The sequence below is a fragment of the Neolamprologus brichardi genome, chromosome 15 (genome assembly GCF_056152115.1).
Source record: "Neolamprologus brichardi isolate AB-2024 chromosome 15, ASM5615211v1, whole genome shotgun sequence".
NCBI classification, from domain to species: domain Eukaryota; kingdom Metazoa; phylum Chordata; class Actinopteri; order Cichliformes; family Cichlidae; genus Neolamprologus; species Neolamprologus brichardi.
The window spans coordinates 2,886,304-2,906,325 of NC_142118.1; the positions used below are offsets into that span (position 1 = coordinate 2,886,304).

Here is a 20,022-nt window from a genome sequence, read left to right on the forward strand (position 1 = left end):
AATCAGGCCTCTTCAGCATTCATTTGCCCATGTGTCTGTTAAAATCAGGGTTGGCATGAGACAAGTCAGTCTAACAGCCAATCACAACTAGCCAAAATAAATCGAAAAATAAAAGAAAAAGCCCAATACCAGTAGAGTTGGCAACTTTAATTAGGAGTTTGTTAGGATTTGAGTATACAGATTTGAAGGTGCTAAGAGTTTCACTGGGAGTGAGCTGGAGACAAAGTTAAAGAGTCAAGACTGAGATGTTTTGGACATGTGCAGAAGAGGAGCTGCCAGGCAGGAGGAAAATAGAAAGACCACAGAGAAAGTTCATGGATGCAATGAAGGAGGACATGCAGATAGTGAGGCAGATGATCCACCTAACAAGACGAGCTGAAAGAAGAAGAGAAGGGAATACATTTTAATTCTACCCTATTTAACCCACTCTTCTAGGAGAACTACAGATCTGGCACCCCTGGCAGGAATGGAGGTCAATTTTTAATATCTTTTCAGCTCTTGGAGCTCTTGGAGCTCAGTACCTGGGACTGCTGCCTCACTTGCCTTAGTTGGGAACCCTTGGACGTGCGATAGTAGCAGCTGAAAAACAAAAATGTCTGTGATACTGTTAAGGTTATATATCAGAGATGAATCTGTTCCACGGTTATCATAACGCGTAACATAACATAGAATTTGTATTATTAACAAATAACAGTGTAATGACTATCCAATGCATCAGATCTGTTTAGGGGATAAAGCTAATAATTACGAGAAGACAGAGGTCATACCAAGAACAAACAAACTGCTTGCTCATTTTACGTTAGTATGGTTTCCACAGTCTCATCAGAACGAATACCATCAACGTAAAAGCTCCTTGCACTATCTGCATCCATGAGAGCACGTCTCTGTACCTTTTAACCCAGCCTCTGATCCTATTAAAGCTGGATCCTTATCACCTTTATCAGGTTTGGAATGGATGGGTGCTTAACTGCATTTGTGCACAGTGGTAAGAGCTGACCAGGCTGATGTTGCATTAATCCACAAACAAGGTTACCACCTTGAGAGGAGGGCTGACCATTGATTAGAGAATTAAATCATCAGATTTTATCATCAGTGTCTTAATTGCGGATGTCACACCGAAGCAACACACCGATGCCGCTTAACTCTGAACTATATTTGACCGACAGCACCAGCATATAACCTCTGATGCAGGTACGGGAACAGATGGGGCTCAAGCTTTCCATAGCACAACAGTGCCATCTAAGAGGCTAAAAGTGGGAATGGGTTTTTAAAGAGTCTGAACAGCCCTGTTCACATGAAATATTCCTCCAGCAACCAAACAAATACATGCAAATGATGGAGCCAGAAAGGAGCATAATGCTGCCTTACAGCAGGAGGATTGTACAAACAGTCACATATTATCCAGCACTGTGTGCTGACAGCCAGGCACGTTTCCCCACTAAGCATGTACCAAACAGGAAAAGAACAGGAAGTACAACAAGGAGGTCCACCACAAAATCCTGGCTGTGTGTCCAGGAAATGCCATTGTTGCTGCACGCTTTCACAACAGAGATCTCTTCCCTGCCTGTGTACTTCAAATATGGTCCATGGCAGTGTTTCTCCCACGATGTAATACGTAATTAAGGCATTAATAGTGGAATTAATTTATTGCACAGTATACACAGTGACGCATTGTTTTGTATGTTCCCGGCCCATAAAAAACGTCAGTGGAAAAAGGTGTTCAGTTGACGCCCAAGCGAAGGTTATTCTGGGTTATTTCCAAGGCCCGGGCTTTAGGACGTCCAACGATAACGAGAGGGTGGACCTAGCAGAGAGGGAGGGAGGAGTAGAGTAAGAGCTCTCACACTGTTCCTAATAAAACGCAATGTCATCACGTTGTTAAATCCCGCCAACGAAATTTGCAGATTATGTTTTCTGAGCTTAATGGCAAATTGTTTGCCTAAAAATTGGGAGAATCGTGACAAGTGCTAATTGCAATGAATCCAAGACCCTAAATTAGTTATCATCACTTTTATTGTTATTTGAACAGCAGCTGTTACGTAAGACATAGCAGGAAATGTATATAAGCAGTGACACTCGTTTCTCTCTTCTCTCTCTCTGTCTCTCTATTTCTCATATATATATATACATATATATAGTGCGTGTGTGTGTGTGTGCGTGTGTGTGTGTATTTTATCGTTCATTGTTTTGTTTAAACGGTAGGAACAATATTTTTGACTTATATAGACGATCTTTGTCCTAGAGTAACCGCATTGGCCAATAACACCACTGAGGGGCGGGGATTTCCGGCAGTCTCGTGTCTTCACGGTTCATAGTGGGCGTTGAATAGCGTCTTCTTCTTCAGCTCATACTTCACGATAACGTTACCCAAGTTAAGCTACGTCAAACCGGGAAATTTATAGGTTTAGCCGGTCGACGAAGATGACGGAAAGTGCTACGAGTAAGCTGCTAAACGGAGACGTTTGTCACCGGACCTCGAATGGTAAAAAGGCCAGTAAAAATGGCTTCGTGAAGGATCACTCTCTGTTTGAACAGCCACAGAAGTATCGCCGCCCCAGAGACAAGGTAAGGCCCAACCATCAACTGCTAGGGCACGTCCATATACAAACAGCTCTTCAGCATAGTTTGAATTAATCCTGTTAGTGTTAGCCTGTGAGCCGTTCGTTTGTATTACTTCTGTTTGTCCTGTGGTCACATACTCCTGTGAGGGAGTGTGTTTCCACAGCAAGCATATGAGTGTGAGTAGCTGCCATATGACTGTGACCTCACGAGTTAGCTGCTATATTAATGAAATAAGCCAAGACTGAAGTCTGGGCAGTTGGTTCACGTCTTTATTAGTATTGTTATTATTTCATATTCCGTACGTTTGTTTTACGCTGTCTCCTTCAGCGCCATTCAGCATAGAAAAAACGGTAAACCACCGTTAGATTCCTCTTCTTTTGGACATTACTGCTGGTATTTTCCCTAATTTCTAACTTTTATATATTTTTTTAAATTATTCAACTTTATTCAACAAAAATTTATAATGTATTTCAGTGGGGAGACTGTTCAAATCTTCTTTCAACTTACTCATCTTTCATCTCCAACTACTTCCACATACGTTGACCTACAGACACAAAGTTTGAATGGTGTCTGTGGTGATAAAAGTTTAAGTTTAATGCTTTTTTTCCACCCGTTTCAGAGTTTATAAATGGGTGTCTATGGGACGGAATGTTGGCAATTACAGTGAGAAAAGCCAAATGCCAAGAGTGGCATAGATCAAAAGATGCATCTTATAATCTTCTCTTTCAACTGCTGCTGTGTCCACAGAGTTTAGTCTACAGTTATCAACAATGCATCTTTCAACTTCTAACCAACCCATAGAGACATGCTGTGTTGTGTTTTTAGTTAGTTTGTCTCAACAGCAGGAAAGACTCCACTTTTTAAATTGCTCCTGTGGCCACATTTTTGACAGCAGGAGCATAACAAACACACTGATGTGTGTCTGTAGTGGATTCTCCCCACATTTCAGTGATTTAAAGAATATGAACTTTCAATATTCATTCAGATGTTTTGTGATTCTAAATTTCTTTTGGTATTAGTCAGCTTTTTCTCATCTCAATTTTAAAGATGTTCAGCTACTTTCCGATTTTGAAACTACTTCTGTGTGAACTTTAGCTCTTAACAGTTCTACATTTTAGCCTTCAGGCGAATGATTCGGCCTATTTCAGCTCATTCAATATGACATTACATTTCAGCTCAAAACATTCAGCTATCAGCATTCACACTGCAGTTTCTTCAGGAAATGCATTCTCTGGTGATCTCATACAGTCTACACTATTAAGCCTAATACTATAAACCTCAAGCTAGCTAAGTTAAAATGAACGTTTACTTACTTTTTATTTTTAAATAAGCATTTCTCTTTAACACATTCCAATCTAGAAAGTCACTACTGTGATTCTACCTTGTATTGGGTTTTACTGCGCTGTATAGGCTACATATACTTATGCTGTCAAGGGGAGCATGCCACCTGATCAGGCCTGACTGCAGTGGAGACTTTTTTTTTCCTGTAACTTTACACTCTGTTGTTTTTTACCTCTTGCGTGTATATTGCACCTGTGCCAGGTGAAATCAGACAGGCCTTTGTTTACGCTGACCCCAGTATGAGATGACTGAGGTCCTGCGGAGTTATTACCACAGAAACTTATCACCACTACTTTCACATGACACTTGAGCACTAGGCTGTGAAGGGTGGGGTCCTTCCCTTTCATTCCCAAGGCAGGAATGAAACCCACAAAAAGAAAAAAAAACTCTTTTTGAAAGTGTTTTTTTTGTTTTTGTTTTTGTTTTTTGTGGTAGTGGAGGTCTGCCTTGTGCTTGTTGTTTTTAGCTTGTTTAAATTAAACACAGAAGGGAGACAGCATTAATCCAACAGCATTCAGAATGCTGATTTCAACATTTACATAACTAGATCCAGATTTTGTGGCTATATTAACAGCTTAATCCTTAAAGATATATATAGACGCTCGTTTTAACATCGTCAAAGTTGCAAATAATGAAATGAATGTATGTGGCGGTAAAGGCTGTGAACCGAAAGATCAGTTTAGAAAAGTTACTTTTTCCTTATCTTGCCTCTGTGTGAGTCACTGGTAGCGAATATGGTCATCTTAGGGACACAAGGCTGACTGCTGCCCTACCCACCTGCTCCCCAAACCTTCAGTTTATGAGGGCGGGGCCTGTAATAAGCTGGTTTAAGGCAAAAAGTAAAAGCTAATGGAGTCCCCAAAAAAAAGAAACCTGGAGCTAGAAATGCGCACATTAGGACCTCTTTAATTTTGTTTGGCAATGTCAAACTGGGTGATTGGCCTTGGTCATTGTTATACATGGTATTTACACTTAAACTGGAATTGCTGTAAATGGTGAAAAAGCGTTCTCCTGTGCCTGCTTTGATTGGGCACTCTGCTTGCTGTTGATAAGGCCTTGAATTTATGGTGCTTCATGGTGAGACCTGTGTTTGATGGAGGAATAGGGGTGTTAATAATTGCTCTCTTTTAGCAGCACTGTTTGGGTTTTTTTGTAACTGTTTCCTTCATTCAGCCAGTTGAAATGAGTGTTCCCTGTCGATCGAGTGCAGTATTTAACACATTTACAGTAAAGACTGGATTTCAGTGACGGATCAATAATCACGTATGACAAGTTTATCGAAAAATGGTTGGAAAAAGGATTTGAGCATGCAGAGGGAAAGATCCTTTCAGCTGACAATTAGACATAATTTGTTGTGTCTGATGTGAACCGTACACCAAGAGCTGCTCTTATTGTGTATACAGTGTAATATGATCTGCTGAACCGCAGAGGAAGCATGAGAAAGAGCAAACATAAAGGGTTGTTTTTTGGCTGTTCCTCTGGGTGCAGTTTCAGTGATGCTCGTCTATAAACAAATGGGACCTCTGGTGTATTTTTTATTTTATTTTATTTTTAAACAGAGTAAATCTGAAGCCAGGCAAACTACATCTAGTCTTGTTGGCTGCCATCGGTATGCAACAGTCTGTTTGAACAGTGCACTTGAACAGGACTGTTTTGTGCTCACTGCTTTCAGAAAACATGGCTGCCCGAGTGCTATTCTGTGCTGTTTCAGTGAGGTTGGGTTTAGTTACACACCCTGTGCACACACATGCACGCTCCTCTCCTGGTCATAAGCTCAAAGGTGTTTCTCGGAGAGGCATGACTGGTCATATGCGATATGGCTGCTAAGCTGCAGGGCAGAGCAATGTAATGAGTAACTGCCCTCATCGGTTTACTGTTGGTTTTGTAAGCAACTAAAAAAATCAAATAGCCAAGCTTTTTTATTATTATTTTTTTCAATGTTGTGCTGCTCCACCAATCTATGACCACATTTATATCACCTCACAATCCAAGATCAATATAACTATTCATAAAGCTCAGTGACTCAGAGCCCTAGAGGGAATGGGCTGGGGGGGGGCTGCAGTGACACAGGAATGCCTCAGTGTCCACGAATATATTTACTTATTGTGTAACTTTTAGCTTTCTGAAAGTGTTTGCAAGACAAACTCAAACTTAGCTTAAACTGGAGTGACCGGGTCTGCTTCCTGTTACGCTGTGTTTTGGAGTTCTTGTATAATAATAATAATAATAATAATAATAATAATAATAATAATAATAATAATGAATTGGATTTATATAGCACTTTAGTAGTAGGAAGCAAACAGATCTGGCGAGATGCGGAAATGGTCTTAAATCTATATCTCGCACTCAGATTGGCTGGTTGAATCTGCACAAAGATGTTTAAATTTCACTCAAATTGAGATTCTAACCTCCTGTTTTGTTTTGTTTTTTGTTGACGTCCAGAACCAAAATGTCCCCCATAATTCCAGCTTGTACAAGAAACCATTTGTGGAATCCTTCGAGGAGACTCCTCTATGGGTTGCTGTGCTCACCTACATGGGCTACGGTATCCTCACCATCTTTGGCTACCTCAGAGACTTCCTTAGACACTGGGACATTGAAAAGTGCCATGTGGCCCGTGAGAGAGACGAGCAGAAGGTAATGAAGTGTATACTGAAGTTTTTCACATACAAGACAAAATAATCTAGTCGTCCTACTTTTATTGCAACATGTTTTATGTTTGAATTTTGGATATTTGATGTCTGAAAAGAGTTGGTGTTCATGTTGTTGTTTTACATCTGCTTCAGAGATTGCTCCTAATTTAAACGGTCAAGATTATGTTAGAAATCGTCTGCACTTTCTCGCCTTCTTTCTGCAGGATTTTGTCCCCCTCTATCAGGATTTTGAAAACTTTTACACCAGGAATTTGTACATGCGGATCCGAGACAACTGGAACCGCCCTATCTGCAGTGTTCCTGGTGCCAAGGTGGACTTGGTAGAGAGAGTAACTCACGACTACAACTGGACGTTTGAGTAAGTCGCTTGTTTTTTGTGTTGTTTTTGTGGTTCTTTGTCTCCATGTGTTTATTTTGAATAGAGGTGTTTCACATGAAGGTCATTAATCCCCTCAGAGGTGTGTCTGTTCCATTAACGTGCACTTTAAGTCACTGACCTTGCAGTTCTGATAACGAGAGTGACGTAGTCTCTCTGAGGTGTGTATTTCTGTGTCACTGATTTACACTCACAGTTTACTGACCTTGTGTTTCTGATAGTGAGTGATGCAAGGCATGACTCACGTGGTTATGTTGAAACCACTGCTTTCTGTCACATGATGTCCTAAGATACACCCTACACAACTCATTACAGTATGAAAGAGAAGTCATCCCTGAACATGCTGACATCCCAAAGCAAACTGGCAGTCGGTCCTTTAAAGTCTCAAATGTATTTCCCGTACACCTGTAGATTTCCAGAGGTACTATTTAGGAAAATATGATTAGACGATAATGACGAGCCAAATTAGATGAGTGAGTTGAGTTTATAATTCATATCATTTTCATACCCAGTTCATCATATTTCTTTGTGTTTACTTCAAGGGCGTTCAGAGTGCTTTAGCTCAGTGCTCTAAAAGAGCAGCTTACTTCCGTAAAACTTTAAATACAAACAAATTTATGCACGACAGTACTGGCCACCTATACATCACATGTTCTGCCAGGAATCTCTCGGCATGCAGTTTTTGTGCTGATGTTAATGCCAGAGGAAGTTTGGAATTCTGTAGTTAATGAGTCAGCAGAGCTTTGGTGACTTTTACCTACGATCCACCGTAACTTTAAAAGGTCCACTGCTTTTTAGCTGAGTTGTTGTGGTTCCTAAATGCTTCCATTTTGCAATGATGCCACTTACAGCTGCTCATGAAATGTCTGGGAGGGAAAACGTTTGTGAACTGACTTGTTGCAAAGGTGGCATCCTGTCACAGTACCATGCTGGAATTCAGTGAGCTCTTTAGAATGACTGATTATATCACAAGTTTGTGAAGGCACACTGCAAAGCCAGGTGTGTAGGGCTGAAAACAGGTGTGGCCCGGTACTTTTGTTCATAAAGTCTGTCTGTGTTACACAGACAGCTGCTGAGCCCGGCTCTGCTGTAAGTTTCTTTCTGTTAAAGGGGATGTTGTTATTCCTCCCTATTGTAGGTAGCATGTGCTAGCTCGTGCTACCTACAATAGGGTACAGTAGGGTCTTTATAATGTTAAGTGATCTGTAATTAAAGAGTTGAAAACAGCTTTTGAATTTAGTTCAGTAGCTGTCAATAAACTGCTCTGCTTATTTTAAAGACTATCGTTCTTTAAAAATATTTCTCTGATTAGTATCTATTGTTTTAAAAAATGCAGCATACCTGCCAAATTCTATTGATAACATAATAGTTTATTGTTCCGATGTGCACGATAACATTGGAAGCTGAAATGTCAACACTAAAAAAGATTTCCATTGCAAAATGAGCAAACAAGGTTAAAGAAACAACTTTTTTTTTAAACCCAATTTTCTGTCTCTTCCCGTCAGGCATACAGGCAAAGTGGTGAAGGACGTTATCAACATGGGCTCGTACAACTACCTCGGCTTCGCTGAGAACACCGGAGCTTGTGCCGATGCTGCTCTCGAGGTCACAAAAATGTACGGAGTGGGAGTGGGCAGCACTCGCTGTGAGATGGGTAAGGGGGGAAATCTTTTGAATGTTGACATTTGGTCTGTGAAATCCTTCTTGTGATTCGTCATCCTTCAAGGATGCTTTTTTCCACTATGAGTAAAAGTGGAATTGCCCAGACTCTCCACTTCCAGTTAAACCGCTGCTCCACATTTGTTTTCGCTTTCAGGATGCATCAGTAGCCACAACTCAAGTGCTGAAATAATAATCTGTGATGGGAGCTTTGAAATTCGAATCCTTTTACAGTTCAGCACCTAGTATGCTGCTCTCTTTTTCTTTACTTTACTTTTTTGTGTGTGTGTGTGTGTGTGTGGGGGGGGGGGGGGGGGGGGGGGGGGGGTAGCTTAAGGGAAATGGACCGACTTCACCGATATGATGGAAAAGGAAGCGTGACTTGGAGAAAAGTCTGTAATTTAAATATCAGAGGAACCTGAAGAGCTGCTGTGATTTTTTTTTTCAGGAAACTTGGACATCCACGAGGAAATGGAGCAGTTGGTTGCCAGGTTTCTGGGAGTTGAGTCAGCCATGGCTTTTGGCATGGGTTTTGCAACCAATTCCATGAATATTCCTGCTCTCATGGGGAAGGTGAGGAATTTCATTCACTTCCTTTGTCACTCAAATGTATTCATCTGAGTCTGTACGTATGTTATCACGTTGAGCCCTTTGAGTGTTGGTAACAACAATTTCTGCTGAGGAAACCCACGTCTTCCTGTATAAAGTGAAAATGGGATACTTACTGGATACCAGGCGAAGCTACTGCCCAATGTCACTTAGAAATGTAAAACTAAATACTTTACAAAATGGTAAATGGTCTGTATTTGTATAGCGCTTTACTTGGTCCTAGGGACCCCAAAGCGCTTTACACTATACGCAATCATCCACCCATTCACACACCCATTCACACACTGGTGATGGCAGCTACAATGTAGCCACAGCCACCCTGGGGCGCACTGACAGACACAAAGGCCTTGCCAAAACATTTGGAAAAAAAATCACTCCATTCATAATACATCCTGGTCAAACAGGTTTAATCGGGGGCCTGGGTGTTGGTGGGAAAACCAAAATGTGTTTGGCAGCCTCTGCAATCTGAATTATAATCTGAATGCATGATTGTGCCAGAGGGGACAGGATTAAAAAACAACAACAACAAACAAAAACGGGGTATTTTTTTCAGATGGATAGCCACACTTGTAGAGTTCAGGTTGTTCTAAAACCCGTTAGTTTCTGGGAAAGTTTTCAAAACATCTGAGGGTTGGAATTCCTGTTGTTCCAGCCGTGATGCTTTTCTTCTGTAGCTGGTGAGGAGGTAGAAATCTGTGCTGACAGGCGCGTGTCACTGCACCTTGTGAGTCAGAGCATATGTCTTTATGACCATTAATGACACGGGAAAGGAAATAACATCGAGACTGACGTTTAATCAGACTGCTCTTGTCATAAACATTAATAAATCTTAACCGTGGTTGTCACGTTTACTAGCTCACATCCTCATAGTGTGATGTTGTAACAAACTCGGGTTTTCATTGGCTCGAGGAACTTTTATTTGACCGTTTGGGTGTGTTGATTTTAAGAGCTGGGCAGGCTGCCATTTTGCTATGTTATCTGTTTTTGTTTTGTTTTTTTTAAACGGGTTGGTATTGCTTTTAATGATGTCTTTTTTGCTTTCAGTCTGTATGAACTTAACAATTATCGATCCATTTTTTATCTGTCATATTTAATTCACTCTTCAATGTAATAAAAATTCATATTGGCAGGCATAGTGTGTCAGTTACGCAACTTCTTCTTGTAATATTTGCCTCATGTACTAAAGGCTTACCTTAAGTGTAACCTAAATAACAATAGATCCATCCCTAAACAAGGATGAGCGAAGACAGTTCTTTAAATTCTGAGCTATATACATTTCTGGAGAAATAATGGCATTCTGCTGTTCTGGCTACTCGGTGAGCTGCTAAAGTTACGTGAAAATGTGTAAACTTTGTCGCTTTAATTTTTATAAATTTATTTTGTTTGCGGTTGTAGGGTTGCCTCATCCTGAGCGACGAGCTGAATCATACGTCACTGGTGCTGGGCGCTCGTCTGTCGGGCTCCACGATTCGGGTCTTCAAACACAACAGTGAGTGACTTCCAGGTTTAAACCTCTGACCTGAAAGCAGTTGAGCTGTATTTTGCGTTACACCCAAAGCTTGACATTACACTGGAGACAAAGGATTAGAATGGATCTTTCAACTCTATGCAACGATTAACAATAATTCCCGTTAAGTCAAAAGGATGGCAAAGACATTCAGCGTGGGTGTGTGTTTCAACATGCTGCTTTTAGAAAATCCAAACTATTTTTTTGGACACTTGCTTACTCATGTCTGCAGTTCTACATTGACTGTATTGTTTCCAGTGCTAAATAACACATTATAGGGTGTGGTTATTTTTCGGCTCAGGATAAAAACATGACACACACACACACAGCTGAGATCATGACGTGTAGTCAGCAGGCAGGAACCAGGCCGGGTGGCTTCTGAGAAAATGCTCCGTGATCATGAAATATTGACAGAGTTGTTCATCCATTTAACACAGGTCTCACATTTCTGTTGGGAAAATGTTTGCTTGTCTTTTCATTACTTGGCTTTTTCTTACTGTCGGTGATTTAACGAGTAACCTAAAACAAACATTTATTCACAAACTCCTTTGTGTTGTAGACATGCAAAGCCTTGAGAAGCTACTGAGAGATGCCATCGTGCACGGGCAGCCGAGAACCCACCGACCCTGGAAGAAAATTCTTATTGTGGTGGAGGGCATCTACAGGTGCAGACGGCAGTTTTTGTGGTTTTTCAGCATGATAAAATACTATTCTAAAGCATTGCACTTGCCTAAACGAAATAATGTACTGCCTTAACGAATTAGCATAGATTATATGGTGTGTGAGCTGGTAATGTATAGTTAGTCATTTCAACCTCATAAATATTGCAAATCAAATGAATTATTAATATTTTATGAATATGCTACTGTGGTTGGGTGTAAGTTGTTACATGACCATCTGCCATTAGCCAAGGCAGACAGCTGCACCCAAAGAGATAACAATTAGCCACTTCTGATATCATGACACATAGGTGGTGTTGGCAGATTGGTAGTTTAATATGCTTCTTCAACCACAGCTTCTTTTTTTTTGGGTGGTGTGGGACTAACGTGGATATCTGTCCATGTGAGCTGGTTGATCGTCTTTGAGCAGCATAGCAGCTGTCTGTCTGTGGGAACACAACGAATATGACTGCACATTTACTCCGACATCATTCTAGTGCAAAGACAAAGCAGACAAAAACAACAAGCACGCATGCTACAAACTTTACCCGAGTCATTTAGACAGCCGTTAGCACATGATTCTCCTTATGGGGACCTGATATGTTTAATATGCTGCTGAGAATATAGCCCAAAAGAAGCGTATAGTATAGCTTTTATTTTGGAAAGAGACATTTCTCTGTAATAAACTCTCTTCCAAAGATGAGTGATTTCTCCATCAGATTAATTTTGTTGTTTCAGCAACATTAAATTTTAAAACTGTACTTTTGAGTTAAAATATATATTTATAATTTTAATAAATGATAAATTAAAAAGGCATGAACATTTTTTTGTATCACCAAAGTATCGAACCGAACCGTGAATTGTGTATCGTTGCACCCCTAATTCCTTGTTCTTTGAAGGGATTTACTATAAAGACAATCAATTCTGTTGATCAATATAGTTCTTTCTGCCTGAAAGAGTCAGTGCCCTTTACTGATGCAATGTTAATGGAGTTTCATTTCCACAGGGATTTCTGGAGTTAAACCTTATGTTGCTAAAATAGACTGTACTCTCAAACAGAGTATCACCTGTGCATAAACAGCCCTGCAAGTGTTAGGCATGTACCTTTTAATGTCAACTGCTTTACACAGCAGCCTTCTGGTGCTTTGGTTCAGATTGTGGGTGTTTGTTAATAATGGCTTTAGGTTTGTTGCAGACGTTTAATTTCGTTTCTTTCTTCTTCTTTTTTTTTTTCATAATCCTGAAGTATGGAGGGGTCCATCGTACGCCTGCCGGAGGTCATAGCTCTGAAGAAGCGCTACAAGGCCTACCTGTACCTGGACGAGGCTCACAGTATCGGCGCCCTGGGCCCTAATGGCAGGGGGGTGGTGGACTACTTTGGCCTGGATTCCAAAGATGTTGACATCATGATGGGAACATTCACCAAAAGCTTTGGGGCTGCTGGGGGATATATTGGAGGCAAAAAGGTTAGTGAACTGCTGACAGTGTTCAGAAGGTTAAGTCTAGTCTGTGCAATGTGACGTAGTCAAAGCAATGGTTCTTGGTTATTACAGTATTGAGACACTTACTCATAGTCAATAGATTGAGTAGTTTCCTAACTCCTAAAATTGCTAAATTCAGTGTTGGCCAACAGTGTTTACTGGTAAAGTGGAATTCAGCTTCCTGTTTTACAAGATAGGATCTGATTGAGTGCATGCTTTCATTTTGAGCAAGAAATGACAGTTTGAAAAACTCAAGTATGACATGTTTAAAAATAAAAAAATCATGTCCCAACTGTCTTAGTGATACTTTTTTTTTTTCCCCCCTCACTTTAATTGCATTCTGTCAGGAGCTGATTGACTATCTGCGCCGCCACTCTCATAGCGCCATGTACGCCACCTCTATGTCCCCTCCTGTGGCCCAGCAGATAATCACCTCTATGAAGATCATCATGGGAGAAGATGGGACCACACTGGGTAGGTGAAAAACTGCTGTAGACGGTGTTTTTATCCATAAACGGTTTCTGATAACTGCTTATTTATTGTTGTGCAGAAACATTTTGGTGGTCAAATTGCAAATAGAAGTTTTGTTAATTAGCTTTTGTTAAAGTTGAATCTTTAAAATTTTAATTACAAATGTTTTTTGGTTTGGTTTGGGGTTTTTTTTTTTTTTTGTTTGTTTGTTTGTTTTCCCCCTGCAGTTTTGTTTTGGTTGCAACACTTAAGAAATCACTGAAATGTTAACCTCGTGTTTGTGGTCAGTTTTCCTGCTATTATTTGACATAACCACAAGATGGCAGTATAGACCAGTCATTCAGATGTTATTCTGCAGACTTATTGGTGGGTTATTGGATGCAAAGTTACTATGGTATTCCTTTTATTTAATTTCTAATCAACTTTGCCAGCTTTTCTACTCCTTCATACGGTCTATATTTTATCACAGCTAAGAGATAAAAGCCAGTGTTATTAGCTAACTGGTAAATATTTACCTATACATAAAGGTGCATGTGTGTGTGTTACAGCTTTCTGGGTATGCTGTAAATGCCGCACAGGTACATGCCCATATTATATAAGAAACAATCTGACAGTGTCACATGTGACTGCAGCATGGGGTGCAAAGTTTAGTACAAGTCACTTCTGATTTTGATTTCTAAATATGTTTAAAAACTGTTGGCTTACTGATGATGGAGTTTTAGGCTCAGAACTTTATCAGGGACTGAGAAATGCAGTTGTTTTTTAAGTATCAGACACACATAGATTTGTTGTCCATGGTACTACGTGTTATAAACATTGAGATTGGAGCGCACTCTGCTGGACAAAGCATGTGATGAGACCAGATTACTTCAGGCACTTTTTTTCTGCATTATGTTCTCTTTAAAAATAATGAGAACAAGTCTTGGCTCGAGGAGGGTGGCTATCTGCTGCAACACGCTGAGTTAATAATAAGCTCACCTACAACGTTGATTCTAAACGAACTCTTCCCAAGCCCAGTTGCATATTTGACAACATATACACTGATAGCAATATATCTGTGTTGGTCTGACGTTAGCTGAGAACATTTGGCAAACCAACATATGTTGGTCAGGCTCTGAACTTTGTGTGATTGTGCCTCTTCCATTTGGTTGTTAACGGTTCCTTTCTTTTGTCCAGTTCAGTCCAGGCTGATGGAAGGCTTTATTCTGCCCCTCCCCTCTCCCCCTTTATGGCTTTCAGATGTGTGTTTCTTTGTATATGTTTGTGCTCCTTCACGCTGTGGGTACAAAGCAGCATGGTGCTCGCGACCAGAGGTCTGTGCAGATCAAACTCTGCTGGACTCTCCTACACACACACAAATAGATGATAGGGTCTTGTTTTCTTGCAGGGTGGGACCCCTTTACTCTTCACAGGGCTCGACTGACTTGGAGTTCCAAAAAATGCTGATATAAGATGAAATGAAACTCATTAGGCATAGGAATAAACATCTGGTGTTAACCTTTGTTGCTGTCTTTCTACAGTGTCATCAACTTTTCCTGTAAGTTAGTCTGAGAGGAGCAGGCCAGACCAGCTGACCTTGCAGCATTGCAGCAGTAACTATTACGGTTTGATTGGTTGCAGCCTCGTCAGCGCTCGAAATGAAACCCTTTGAAGATCCAGGCGCTGACACAAAGTCAGAGTGACATTTGAGCCGCCTGCGAAACTGTTGTTGTTGCTGAAAGCCTGTAAGCTTATATTAATCAAATATACGTAGACGACCTAAAAGCAGACAAAGCTTTCATCCGTATACAAAGAAGGTTTAAGAATCTTCCATTCTTCTGTGGATACCTTTGGATCCCTTGACTGGAAAAGAAGCATGTGGTTAAGTGTAATGTCAGACTTTGTTGTGTCTCTTCGTGCTCTGAAGCTGCTGTTTCTGCTCCATTTTTGAGCACAGCCAGGCAGATGTGTGTTGCTCTTGGCGCTTTGTGCCTTACGGTTATTTGTTGGGTTACGATGCTATCTCTGGAGGCTCAGACAGACTCAGTGAGTGAATCCACAACATGTATCAGGTTGACACATGATTGATGTTCACCTCTTGACCATAAAATATTAGTGTTCTGTTTGACTTCAAAGCTAGTCTTCAAATAACTAGAAGGCTGGAAACAATGTGTCCCTCTTGAGAGTTTTGTACTTTTTTTTGTTTGTTTGTTTTTATTGACATGGTTTTGCGTATTTCACTCTGGCTCAGTTGTGCTCAAAAGCGAGCTAAAGGGGGAATAAAGACGTCATGAGTGGTGGTGGGAGGGGTCTCTGTAAAGTACACACTGTTTTCTCCACTTGGCTGCAGAAAAAGGGCAGATAATGAAATTTTACGAAGCTTACAAGCACCAGTAACCAGAACGGTGTGGTTTAAAGGAGCAGCACACCCTCACAGGTGCTTTCACTCTGGCTGATTAGACGTCTGCTCAGGTTGTCTGGAATGTGTGAGATCACTGAAGTTCATGTACTAATAAAGTGCCATAAAAGTGTACGTTTTTCTGTTCTGACAGGTGCAATGGGGAGTGAGGGGTGGGGGGGATGCCAATCAGGAACAATTTGTACTGAAAAGGGCTTATCAGGCAGATTTAGTGAAAACACCTGTGTGGTTGCACCATTGATGTGGAGGGGCTTTAATCAAGGCCAGGAGACGTTACTTGGTAAATACTTGAGGTCTCCAATTGCAAAAAAGTTAACTTAATAGAGATTATAATATTTAATTTGACAAAAATGCAAAGAATCAGTTGATACTTCTTCAAGAGGAAGAAATCTCAGGGAGTAAAGAGAGTAAACTGACTCAAAAGATTGAATCAAAATTGTGAATAACTCCTCTGAAGCCCAGTTGGATCTCCGTCTACCTTTTCCAGGTGCCGATCGCCTCCGACAGCTTTCACAGAACACCACCTACTTCCGCAGAAGACTGCACGAAATGGGCTTTATCATCTATGGCAACGACGACTCCCCCGTTGTACCGCTGATGCTCTACATGCCGGCCAAGATCGGGTGTGTTTTTTTATTTTGTTTGTTTTGGTTTTTTTGGGGGTATAGCTGCACAAGAGCATGTGCTCAGTTTTTAGTATAACCTTTTACTTAATGAGAACATTAATCGTAGATCCATCGTATGAATAGCAGCACACTGCTCTTTGTCTAAGTTTCCTTTGCTCATCAGCGCCTTCGGTCGGGAGATGCTGAAGAGGAACATCGGTACGGTGGTCGTCGGCTTTCCCGCGACGCCCATCATCGAATCCAGAGCGCGCTTCTGTGTATCAGCCGCTCACACCAGAGAGATGCTCGATACAGTAAGTCCCATTTCTAACATTCTCCTTTTACTAATAGCAAAAGCCTTTTACCAGTGTCGACTGATGAAACACAAAAGTTTACTTTTATCTGGAAGCAGAATTGGTGCAAAACTGAGTTGAAAATATTGTTCACTCTTTTAAAAACAGTTTGAAATGTTGCTTTGTAAAGTACGACCTAAAACCAGAGCTTTGCAAAAGTCACTTCCCTCATTGTAGTGCTGCCACTTCTGATCTGCAGCTTCCACTAAGTTCTTAAATATCATCAAAGACATAAAGAGAGGGGCACATCTGATCTCTTCTAAGTGGTCTCTTCAAGAGTTGTTGTTACAGGATAGACTATTCGATTGCTGAAGACTTAATTTTATCCTCAATGTGATTTAAGAGTTTGTTTTGATCCGCTGTGGGTGATCATGGATTCCTGCACTTTTAATCAACCAGCCTGCCTGACCGCTGACTGACAGCTTTCTGTGCCTTGCGTTCGAGTCCATGTATGTGTGAGCGTGCCTGTCAAATAATAAATGCTTCCAATATGTCCTTTTATTTTGAAGGAACCTAGAAGGGCCAAGCTGTCTCTAAAGATTACAGCGTGACTCAGGCAGAGACTTTTATTTGAGCTGCTCTGTCTCTCCAAAGACACTTCATTCATCTTGCTGGGAAGCTTGTCAACACCATTTGTAATAGTCCGTTTAAACGGCATCAGGCCTGCCTTTGTAGCAGAGCTTCTAGGAGCCGTTTTTTCCGTCTTTGGAAAAGCCAGGCCTCGCAAAGCGTGGAATCAGAAAAAAGGTCAGGAGGAAGGTAAATTGTTTCCAGGTGCCCTGCAGTGTGTTGCAACACTGATACAGTCTCTGGTGGAAAGAAGTGTTCAGTTGTGGTTTATACAGGGAGCCTTCTGTTCACCTCTGCTTTTGGACTCCTCGCCTCCTTCAGCACTCTGACGTGTTAAAAATCAAAGCCAGTCTTATCAGTCTGGCTGAATCCCTTAAGTTTTGGCATGCGTACCATCTTTTTGTTTAGTTTTTTTACTGTGTGGCTTTCTTCTCTTGTATTTTGGATCGAGATTAACTGCATTCTTCCTGTTGCTTTGTCAGGCATTGGAAGCCATCAGTGAAGTGGGCGACCTCCTGCAGCTGAAATACTCAAGACGTGAGCAGCCTCTTCCCTCGCTTGGGTGGATGTCCGAGGAGAGTCTTCTTCAGGACTGAGCCTCGTCGCCCTCTTCTTGTCACACCGAGCGCGTTTTCCCAACTCACCGGCCCCTCCCTTAGCGTTTCTCGTCCGACATCCGTCTTATGCCCCCACGTATTTTTGTCTGAGCCAGTGTCTGCATTCATGTTATCCACATTTGTTCACATCAAACTCCAGTGGACTCAAAGCCAAAGTCCCAACAGCTTCACCGCGACCAAAATCAGCCACATGCGTCCGTGTCCGTTGTTGCAAAGTCCGTTCAGAGCCTCCCAGTTTGTCCTAACCTCGCCTGCATCTGTCTAACATAAAGTCTTATTCTTGTGCGCACATTGAATGTGTATCTTATTTGTGCAATAACAGCAGCAGTGTGGTGTTTCTTTGTAATTCAAACTCAGAGCGAGGTAGAAGAAGCTCTGCCATGACTTCCTGCTCTTGCACTCTTGAAATCTGATCATAGCTCGTGCTATGATCGATAGGAAACGATCATATATGTAAATATTATTTATCACAATGTTGGTAATACTGCCTTAGGGTAGCATCCCAAACCTCAGCGAGAGATGCATTATTTCACGGGAATAAGCATGTGTATACTATATGTATTTATCTGCTTTTGTTTTGTTTTAATCCTAATCACTTTTACTTGAACAGAGAGATTATTGGGTTCTTTTACCCAACCAAAGGTTCTAAGTATATGTATAGATATGTTTTCTAGCCTTCCTGTTAAAATGCAAAGCAGATATTCCTAATTAAATCATTTAACAGGGAAAGAATTCCAGAGAGGAAGACAAAGGATTTTTTTTAACTGCATATTTTCTAGAAATATTTTTCAGCTTTATTTACTGTTTACACCTGCACTCAAAAACTTGAGCCTTGTGTCTTTAACATTTCTATAAGCTAATGAGCTACATGTGATTTCTATCTTGTTTGTTGCTTTCTCACCTGCTGAACTCGTTCTCACTCAAGTGCTTTCATGAGAATCGCCAATCCGAGCACGACAGCACGCTGTATGCATGACGATGTAGGGCTCATCTGATATACAGACAACTTTATTTATTTAACATGTGTTTGTCGGCCGTTAGCGATCTCTTATTTGCGGAAACCATTATCTGAGTGGAAAGTGTGTTTCAACTCGACTACATGTCTTAACTTCAGTGCAGCACTACTGACGGGCGTTTATATGTCCAGATGACGTAGTCACTGAAAACCTGTAAGGTTTGTTTGGTCCAAATGTCATTGGGGTTTTCTTTTTGGTTTTTTCCTTCCCCCACTTTATCATTCACCAGATGTTATCATCCTCTGGAATGACATTCCATATCAACCTGCTTTTTGTGACGCATTTGTTTCTTTTTGCTTTGTTTTGGTCCGACATTACTGTGTAAGGTCACCCCAAACATGTGGCTTTACAAGCCACTGTCAAACATTGTTCATCTGAGTGTGTGTTGTTTTTGTTTTGTTTTTTTAAATGTTCCATCACTTTATTGATGTGAGCTGCAGTGTCAGTGTAGCCAGGAAGAAACCTGGCCAGCGTCTGGCCAATTCCCGCAAACACTCGATGAAACACAAGATGTGTGTGTGTCTAATGTTTTGGGCATTTCAGCACAGCATGACTGCTATTTGCTGGTCTTTTAAACTGTACATCCATCATACATTAGTCACTTTTTTTTTTTTTGTCTGTATTATTCCAGTACTGTGTTCACAAAAAATACTTTGACTAACAGATCGGTGATGCATTTGCTGTTAACAAGCAATAAAATGTGGAACACTTCATTATGATCTGTATGCACCCTGACATAAAACTCAGTTTCCTGCAGGGCCGTGCAGTATGTTAAGTCTTCACATTTCTGTCCATGGAGGCAAAAAAAATGTAATTGCAAACAGCAACACGGCTGTTTTTCTCAGCCTGGTTTCCCCTCACTGAAACTGCAGGTTTAATGTCTGCAGAAATGATTCAAATGCAGAGCTGCTTACAATACCTGTAAACTTGCTTGCAGTGACCAGTGGAAACTTATGTTGCTTTTGCCTTTTGGCACCGTATTTGGGTTGGAGATAAACCACTTAAAGGAGTTTATAAAGCCATGATGTTTGTTGACCGTGCTGTTGGAAACGGTGCTGCAAAGATTAAATCACTTTCTTTGTATCAACTTCTAGAAAGACGTTGTGTTTATTTACCACAAACACGCACACACACAGACTGCAGA

At 40.9% G+C, this 20,022-nt stretch overlaps 1 protein-coding gene across 1 annotated transcript; it reads left to right on the top strand.

Annotated features, from left to right (window-relative positions):
- Positions 1 to 2,259: 2,259 nt before the first annotated feature.
- sptlc2b (serine palmitoyltransferase, long chain base subunit 2b) lies at positions 2,260 to 19,964 on the top strand. Its single transcript, XM_087851945.1, has 12 exons — positions 2,260 to 2,565; positions 6,346 to 6,540; positions 6,761 to 6,915; positions 8,439 to 8,587; positions 9,041 to 9,165; positions 10,597 to 10,690; positions 11,268 to 11,373; positions 12,614 to 12,833; positions 13,196 to 13,322; positions 16,205 to 16,340; positions 16,507 to 16,636; positions 17,728 to 19,964. The coding sequence occupies exons 1-12, from the start codon at positions 2,422 to 2,424 to the stop codon at positions 17,839 to 17,841; spliced, it is 1,695 nt and encodes a 564-aa protein (XP_087708071.1). The 5' UTR covers positions 2,260 to 2,421; the 3' UTR covers positions 17,842 to 19,964.
- Positions 19,965 to 20,022: the final 58 nt, after the last annotated feature.